Below are 9,446 nucleotides of genomic sequence, written 5' to 3' on the forward strand. Positions count from 1 at the left end.
GGAAGGAAGGGGCAGGGTGCGGGGTGGGTGGGAGTGGAGCTGCCGGGAAGAGTCTGGATGGGGGAGCTGGGTGGTCGGTGCTGGTCTCCAGAGCCGAGGCCTTGCGTCCGAGCCAGCGGCTTGGTGTCGGAAGACCCAGATCTGAAACCTGGCTCTGTGATCTGGACCAGTCATTGCGCCTCTCAAAACCCCTTTTTATAACCTGTAAAGTTAAACACTACCCAGCTTGGTTGATGCGATGATCAAGGGACAGTGCCCACACCTGTGAAGCACCGTGCAGCTGTGGGCCCCTAATATTAAGGGGGCCTAAAAATGATTGGCTCCTGAGGTGTTAAAGGAGAGCCTGGGTCCCCAACCCTGGGGACGTCGCAGGGCAGCGCAGTCGGGGGGAGGGGGTCAGTTATGCCTTCACGGAGGGGAGGAGGGGCGTTCCCTCTTCTTGACCTGGCCCCGGGGGCTCACCTCGTCACTCATACTCTGGGTCTGGCATCTGCTCCAGGAGCATGTCCTCCGTGTCGCCGAACTGTGAGAGAGAAGGAGCTGGAGGCCAGAGTCTGGGATTCTCCTTCCCTTCCCGGCCCCTGGGCTTGGAGTGGCAGGCGGAAACTTGCATGGGGGGGACCCCAGGGGCCCCTCCCCCCACCAGCCTTCAGCCTGGGACTGCCCGCCACAGAGGCTCCTGCCACCCAGGGGCTTCCGCTGGAGACCCCTGAGGGTGGTTGGTCATTTGCTTCTAATGTCTCTCCAATCTGGTCCTTTAAAAATCTGCACTTGTAAAGTCCCTCCATTTTTTTTAGCTTCTGGTACAGAAACGGAGGGAACAGACAGACCACAGAGGCCAGACATGGGGGAAGGGGAGCAGGGCCACCCACGATGACCTGATGGGTCCCCGGAGAAGCACGCACTTGCCTCGATGTGGTACACTATGCGCCAGAAACTGGAGTCTGAGCCTCGGTACCTTCTTCCGGGGTAGAGCTGCCACATGACGGGCAGCAGGTATGGGCCCAGCTGGCTGGGGCACACAGGGTCCCCCAGGGGGACATCTTCCTGACGCATGAGGACTTGGAGGCTACTTTCTATCTGAAGGGAAGACAAGGGCAGGGCACACCTTCACGGTCCTGCAGGCACAAATACCCACGGTCCATCCTGCCACCCACCCAGCCCAGCCCGCATCTAAGATGCTGGTGGTCACTGTTCACAGAAGCTCCAATCCCTAAGCCAGGCACGCTCCTCTCGGGGACTCTGGCTGGGCTGAGATGACCAGCACTTGAATGGGTCTAGACACCCAGACAGGGCCACAAAAGGTCCACTTCGTGACAAATGCCTAGTTGCCAGGGTATGCCATGGGTCCCGGAGCTTCTGTAACTATGGAGTCTGGTGCCTATTTCAGCTGATGGGGGATCTTCTTGGATTCTTCTTTATCATACAACCCCTTTTAAACAAGATCTCCCCAGACCACAGAATCAGGTGACAGCCCACCTGTCACCATCTCCGCCACTGTTCCTGTTTCATCGCCTCTCGCTGGCCTACTGTGACAACGGCCCAACTTGCCGCCTACTCGGCCCTGTGGCCCACAGCCGAGACTCAGCGCCGCAGCCAGGTGTGCACCTAAAGATCACGTCACTCCCCTGCTGGCTGCCCTCCGACACCTTCCAGTCGCAGGCAGATGAACTGAAATCTTCACCATGGCCAGAAGGCCCCCAGAGCGGCTCCCTGTCTCTCACCTCCTTCTGTTCCATCCTGGACCCTCCACCCATTCCAGCCACACAGGCCTCCTCGCTGTGTCTGGGACGTGCACACACCCAGAAATCTCTCACACCTGCTGTCCTCTGCCTGGAACATTCTCCCCTAAATCCATGAAGGGCTCACACCCTTTTTTTAAGGCAGGTCTCTGCTCAAATGTATGTCTATAAAGATAAATGTCAGCAAGATCCAACTCTATGATATACATAAGAGGCATGCCCCAAACAGATGTCCAGAAAGGTTTCAAAGAAAATGATGGGCAAAGTGTGGCAGGCACATGCAAATTAAAACTCTGGAGGGGAGGGCTTCCCTGGGGGCACAGTGGTTAGGAATCCGCCTGCCAATGCAGGGGACACGGCTTCAAGCCCTGTCCCTGGGGGCACAGTGGTTAGGAATCCGCCTGCCAATGCAGGGGACACGGGTTCAAGCCCTGGACTGGGAAGATCCCACATGCCACAGAGCAACTAAGCCCGTGCACCACAACTACTGAGCCTGCGCTCTAGAGCCCGGGAACCACAACTACTGAAGCCCATGAGCCTACAGCCCATGCTCTGCAACAAGAGAAGCCACTGCAATGAGAAGCCCATGCACTGCAACGAAGAGTAGCTCCCGCTCGCCGCAACTAGAGCAAGCCTGAGTACAGCAATGAAGACCCAACACAGTCAAAAATAAATAAATTAAAAACAAACAAACAAACAAACCAACCTCTGGAGAGGACTTGCCTGAAGACCTCACCCCACTCATGCTTGCCCGCCCTCCCACTGTAGTTATCCTACAGAACTTACCACCGGCCTCAATTAGTTTGCTGTCCTTCTCCCCCAGCAGAATGTCAGCTTCACAAGCAGTGAGATTTAATCACATTCACTGCAAAACCCCACAGCCTAGAATCCTGCTTGGCATAAAAATTGGACTCGTATCTTTGTTCCATGATTATTTTTCCAAAGTGGAAATAGCTTTTCAAAAATTTTGTCTATGAAGTAAATTAGAACTCACTGTTAAAAAATAATTCAGATCATCCTGCAAGGTTTAAGTGTGGAAATCACCATTCTTGCTGTATTAGTATATAGCCTTCCATATCCTTTAACCGTTTTACGTTTGTTTGTTCATCTCTCTCTTGTTGACTTAGGTAAATCTTTACATATTAAGAATACTAGTCCTTTAACTTATGTGGGGAAAATCCTGCCCCATGGTTTGCTAAAGGGTTATGTTTTGTCCAGAATTCATAACGATTAGGTGAAAAACTCTGCTTCGCAGTTTCCGCATCATGTTGAAGAAGATATGTCCCAACCAGAGATTAAAAAAAGATATTCACTTAAATTTTCCTCAAATACTTGACTTACAGTGAATATTTGACGTGATTTTTTTAAAGTATATATATGTATATAAACATGTATTTCAAAATCTTAAAAGCCAATCAAGATGCAAAGTTTAGATGGTGGTTATGAGTCTGGAATCCCAACCCCATTACCTACAAGCAGCACTACTTTGAACAGATTTACATTTTTATGCCTCTGTTTCCTCATCTATAAAATGCACACAGTCACTCTCAGTAACTTTTAGCTGTCCTGCTATTACATTACATAAATGTTCTAATACGACATTTGAATTTTTCTTTTATACGTTCTTTCTTTGTTTATATATGGAAAGTTTCAACATTTTTCACCTCAGTTTGTTTGAGGAAACCCATGCTCCGATGGAAAGTGCTGTAAGAGAGTTGTATTTCTTAAAAAAAGAAAAAAAAAATTAACTAAAGATCCATCTTAAGGCATTACACATAAAACAAAGTCAACGTCTATTCAATACTGGCTTTTATACTACTATATGCCTTGTGAAGTTTGTTTCTTCCAAAGCATAGAGGAGGTATGAAATATTCCAAACTCTATAGCAGTGGTTCCCAAACTTGGTTGATCATAATCTGTTGAGGGTTCTTTCAAAATACAGATTTCTGGGGCTCATCTATGGAGATTTTGATAATTGGCCACGTGTGTTAATCACTTACTTTGGAGATTATTCCCATTTTATGGATTAGAACCCTGAGGCCCAGAGAAGTCCTATTTTACTCAAGATTATATTCATACACTCCAGACACACTGGGTTCCCATCCTTTGGCCAACGTGCCTCTCTCTGTGTTTCTCCCACCCTCCTTCCTGGCCGGGAGAACTGCTCATCCTTGGGCTCAGTGCAAAGTGGTTTCATCTGTGAGTCCCCGGCCGCCCTGGGTGGACCTGCCCTTCTGAGCCTCCGGGCCGCCCTCGCCCTGCGGCATGTGAGGGGCTCCTCCAGGGCCTGCACGGCCTGGGGCGACCCGGCTCCAGAGCCCGGGCCATGGATGGGACGCCCATGCTGCCCCGCGAGCCCGACCCCAAAACGTCTGTACCTCGATGGTTACGGGCAGCCAGGTGCGCTGGTTCTCGTCCACATACACGGCCTTTTCCCAGATCCACAGGTGGTCCGGGTGCAAGGCCGTGTGCGCCCTGAAGAAAGGGAGCTCGCCCATGGTGACGCGAGCGGTCTAGGAAGCAAGGATTGGAGCCTCTCCGGGCTTCTCGCTGGTCCACGGGCTGCGGAACCGCGATGCTTTATAACGGGACGGTGCGCGGGCGCCCCCAAGCGGCGGGGCGGGAGGAGGGCGGGGCTGGAGGAGGGCCGTGCGGAAGCGACAGGGCACAACAGGATCTGACCCTGCCCCGAGGCCTGCCTTGTGCCCTGAGACTCTGGCAGCGTCTAGGAGCGCAGATCCAGCCCCACAGACCCAGGACTTCCTTCATACTCAGAGCCAGCCACCCTTGCCCTCCGTCCCCTACTCCCCACTGCTGGGGAGGCGCTCGGGTCTGTGGCTTTGGCTTTTTCTTCTGTCAGGAGGCACCTGCGTCCTCCGCTCCCCTCAACACCCCGTGCCCCACTGTCCGAGACAGCCAGTATGTGTGGCTGCTCAAGACTGGGACTCGGAGCCTCTGCTTGGAGCTCACAGTCGACATTTGGCCACCCAGAGCCAGGGCCCCTGCACATCTGGGATCAGAAGAGATTAGATGGTGCAAGCCTGAACCAGGCCTGGACTTTCCCAGGTTCACGGCACCACTGTCAGCCTGTGGATTTGGGTATCAAAGTCAATTTCCATGGTAATTGCAGCTCTTGAAGCCCCCCCCCCTTCCCTCTCCCCAACACGTTTTCCACTCATTGATGCTGCTGTGGTCATCTGATAGCTATTCTGAAACATGGTAGTGAAGAAGCATGGCTTTTTCCCTTTATAGTCTTTGAATTCATTAGTGAAAACATCCTTCAAAATGAATGCTTAAAAAGAAAGCCCTTCCTCACCCCAAGATCAATGGATTAGAAAAGTCCCTGGGTTCTAGAATCAAACATTTCTCTGTAAATTACATCAAATAAGGAAAACAATTTCACTTCATTTTGCTGTACCACATGCCCATTAAGGCAATTAAAATAAAATACGAGAAACACGTAAAGGGAGCTCCAGCCTCCTTGCTCAAATGATACCAGTGGTAGTAGCAGTTTGGTGCCTCACCCTCCAGCTCTTTCTTGTCTCTGACTAGGCACTAAGAAAATAATTTATGATCTTTTGAAATGTCTCAGAAGTGAAAATAAGCTTAACACCTGACCCCTCTGTCAGCAAAGGTATGTATCTGCTTCTCTGCCTAATTCCCAGGAAGGTGCTGAGGTGGCCTAAGGTAATGGAGATATAATTAGATTTACCATGAACCCAAAATAGAAGACAAAAGCCAAGTAAAGTTGGGAGTGGAGGCAGGTGACATGAGCCCAGCAAACCGCTTTCCCACTGCAGCCCCTAATGGTGCTACTATTTAATATTCAGACTTGTGGCTTTCAGGCGGCTTTCCCTGTGAATGGTTCTTAATTCTGGACCCAGGTAGCCACTAGGAGCAAGATAATATGGTCATATACTCTGCTGAGGAAGTCTCAGCTCGGTCCTGAGCTTTGTCAAAATGAAAACAAGTCCAGCTTAAACAGTGCTGCTGGGATGACCTCTTGTGGCAAAGGAAGGGGGCACCCAGGAGCCATTGTGGCCACTGACTCAGCCACATGGATGGCTCCAGGACCCACAATGCCACTGGGTCTGCTGATTTCATTAGCACTCGTTCTGCTTTTCTAAGAGGCCACAAATAATGGACCAAGAATCAGACCCATTTGGCTGGATATGCTTCTGAATGTTCTGGAAATATGATTCCCCCTCTCTTCCCACCCCCGTTTTGAAAGAGTAATATACTTCTTCAGTTTCACACGAGGGCTTCTTAACATTGAATGGGAGTATACATCATTCTTGTGTAGGATTTAGAAAATCATTTGAGAAGCGGGTCCAAAAAATGATGAGTGAAATAAACATGACTGTGGAGTTCATCGAGCAGCTTCTGTTGGAGACCTGAGCCTTCTTTATGGAAATTCCATGAGAGGGAAAACATAGCTCCTGTGGGGTCTCAGAGACAGGGGAGCCCCTTCAGCATGTTATCTGCTCCATCTTAGGGCTCACGGCCAGCCAGCCTAGCTTCAGAGTTCTGTGCTCCTTTCCAACTCTGGCCTTTGTTAGTCTGCAAGCTCCCTGAGGATAATCAAGCCGATAATTCATACAGAAAGTAACTTTCATATAGAAAGTAACAGAAAGCAATTATGTTGACTCATTTTTTTAATAGCATCCTTAACTGACACATGTCCTGACTTGGAGCCCGTTTTGACTTTGCCTCTATCACTATGAACTTAACAAATCCTTTGCTGTCTTGGCCCCATCTCCACACTTTTGTAATGAATGAGTCAAGCTAGATGGATGCTCTGGGCCCTACAGTGAGTGGCTCCAAACCATTAAGCTAATGGATCACAACCCTGGCTGTTTATTAGAATCACCTGGGAAGCCTTTATAAAATACCTGTGCCTGGACTCCACCGCAGAGCAATGAGACCAGGATCTCTGAGACTGAGGCTTTGGGTTTTATTTTTTAAAGGATTCCTCAGGTGGGTCTAAAAGGCAGCCAAGGTTGAGAACCACTTCTCTAAGATCTGAGTCACTGTTTTTGAGGTATGACCAAGACTTATAAAACTAAATAACCGTAAAAATGTTAAAGCCATTCTTTCTACCGTCAATTCTCAGTCTGAACCTCACCCCAAGCCTGCTCTTCCTTTCCTAGGCTCTACTTTTAACTTGCAGCTTCCAATCTTTTGTGTACAGGGAACCATAACACCAAGATTATTAGGATTGTGAGGGTCTGAGATCTCGCCAATGCGTGAAATATAGAAGCTGCATCCATGCTAATTGCCTGGAGTGTTTTGTTGTTGTTCTTGTTAATTCCTACACCTGGGCCATATTTTAGGTAATTAAGGCTGATGACTAAGTGAGCTCAGGGTAAAAGGGATGTCATAGCTTTAACCCATAGGGGTGAAATTTGTGTGTGTGTGTGTGTGGTACGCGGGCCTCTCACTGTTGTGGCCTCTCCCGTTGCGGAGCACAGGCTCCGGACGCGCAGGCTCAGCGGCCATGGCTCACGGGCCCAGCCGCTCCGCGGCACGTGGGATCTTCCCGGACCGGGGCACGAACCCGTGTCCCCTGCATCGGCAGGCGGACTCTCAACCACTGCGCCACCAGGGAAGCCCGATAGGGGTGAAATTTTGTCTCTAGGTTAATGGAGAATCTGAGACAAGGATATACTAAGTAAAACTCAGGGACTGATCATAGCTTTAATCCTTGCATGGCTACTGTCTCTCTCTAAACTTAACAGAGTTTTCTTTAAGTTTTAAGCACTTCTCAAACTCTAAGGTGTATATGGCGACCTTGGTAAAATGCAGATTCTAATTGGATAGAGTTGGGTTGAGATCCTGAATTTCTAACAAGCTCCAAGGTGAGGCTGATGCCGGTAGTCTATGAACCACCTCCAAGTAGCAGGGTCCTATGCTAACCCAATACACACACAACACAACTGCAAAAGCAAACACCCATAACCCCTACTCAAAACACACAAAATGGTTGGCCCTGACAAACAGGGAGAGGGAGCAGCATGTAGTATCAATAGAACTGTAACGGACACTTTGAGCTAGAAATGAGGCTCCCGTTTGCCCGGAGACAGGTTAAAACTTACCTAAATTTGTATCCGAAGCCCTTTTCAAGCATGGGATTACCCACACGTTGGGTATTATACCCACCCTACCGCTGGGGCTGTGCCCATCAGCATGGTTCTTCTTGCTCCACCCTTAATGCTTCTTTAATTTAGTTTGATTGCATTAATTTGACCTCAGAAAAATATTTTGCATTTCTCTTTATTCCTCCTAGAAAAGTGGCTCTTCATCTTCATGCTTCTAACATATATAAGCTGAGATAAATATATTAACTGTGTAGTGCTTTTAGATTTCATACTGAAAATGTCCTCTGTCCCATTTACACAATATCTCTTGACCTAGTTTTTCAATTTTAGGATATTTTAAATGGAATTCTCATCAATTAACAGCGTGGGGGACTTATTTTTACCTGAGGTATATAAATATAGTATGTATATACTAATATGTATATTTTGTGTGCTAGGTCAGAATCTAGTTGTATCTTAATTTTTCCAAATTTTTAGTCAATCTCCCAAAGACTGCTGAATAATTTATCCTTCCACACAAGATTTCTGACAGCAGAAATTTTTAAAATACAATTATTTTATTGTTTTGGCCACACCACGCAGCATGTGGGATCTTATTTCCCCGACCAGGGATCGAACCTACGCCCCCTCCATTGGAAGCACAGAGTCCTAACCACTGGACTTCCAGGGAAGTCCCTGACAGTGCCCTTATTAAATATGAAGTTCCCATGTACAAATGAGTCTGTTTCTGGGCTCTGTTCTGTCCCATTTGAGTGTTACTATGGTAAAACCACACTTAAAAATTATTACAAATTTGAATTTGAAATACTTGATGGGATAGGTCTTCCCTCTTTGTTCTTTTTTCAAAATTGTACTTTTGCATCTCTGTATTTTTTCTTTTTTTTAACATCTTTATTGGAGTATAATTGCTTTACAATGGTGTGTTAGTTTCTGCTTTATAACAAAGGGAATCAGCTATACATATAATTATATCCCCATATCTCCTCCCTCTTGCATCTCCCTCCCACCCTCCCTATACCACCGCTCTAGGTGGTCACAAAGCACCGAGCTGATCTCCCTGTCTGTATTTTTTCTTAATACTTTTGGGATTTTTACTGGCAGTTCATTGAATTTGTACAGTTAAGGAAAACCTCATGTTCTTTAAAAACATTTTGTAATATCTCCTTTAAAAGTGTTACATATTTTGTTTTGCTTACTTCTAGATATTTTGTAGTTTTGTTGCTTTTGTAAATGGTATATATTTTTAAAATTTGCCATCATTTTATTTAGAATTGTTGCGTCCATCTCTGTCACTGCATGCCAATGGAAACATATATTTTCTCTGTGTTTGTATCAGTGAGAAGATAACTATGCCTTAAAAGTTGGAAAGGATACACTTAAATTATTTCTTTATTGACCTATAACATGCAGAACATTGCATGAGGGAATGCATGAATGGTATTTTCTTTAGAGATTTTAAGCTTTTTAAAAAATTAAAGTATAGTTGATTTATAGTTAGTTTATTGTGTTAGTTTCAGGTGTACAGCAAAGTGATTTGGTTTATATATATATATATATATATACACACCAAATATATATATTCTTTTTAAAAAATTCTGTTACAAGA

The 9,446-nt window shown here is 46.9% G+C and overlaps 1 protein-coding gene across 1 annotated transcript; it reads right to left on the minus strand.

The window, feature by feature from the left end:
• Window positions 1–466: 466 nt before the first annotated feature.
• Window positions 467–4,240, minus strand: TCL1A (TCL1 family AKT coactivator A). The gene is made up of 3 exons (XM_007113304.1): window positions 4,121–4,240; window positions 910–1,080; window positions 467–523 (listed from the first exon to the last, which is right to left on the minus strand). The coding sequence occupies exons 1-3, from the start codon at window positions 4,238–4,240 to the stop codon at window positions 467–469; spliced, it is 348 nt and encodes a 115-aa protein (XP_007113366.1).
• Window positions 4,241–9,446: the final 5,206 nt, after the last annotated feature.

Source organism: Physeter macrocephalus, chromosome 11 (assembly GCF_002837175.3).
Source record: "Physeter macrocephalus isolate SW-GA chromosome 11, ASM283717v5, whole genome shotgun sequence".
Taxonomy (NCBI): Eukaryota; Metazoa; Chordata; class Mammalia; order Artiodactyla; family Physeteridae; genus Physeter; species Physeter macrocephalus.

Excerpts from the sequence above, each read along its gene's own strand:
- TCL1A (XM_007113304.1), bottom strand. The coding sequence starts at position 4,240 with ATGGGCGAGCTCCCTTTCTTCAGGGCGCACACGGCCTTGCACCCGGAC. Across the intron at positions 1,081-4,120 it reads GGCTGCCCGTAACCATCGAG|ATAGAAAGTAGCCTCCAAGT; the intron begins GTACAGACGTTT and ends TCTTCCCTTCAG. Across the intron at positions 524-909 it reads GCATAGTGTACCACATCGAG|TTCGGCGACACGGAGGACAT; the intron begins GCAAGTGCGTGC and ends TCTCTCTCACAG.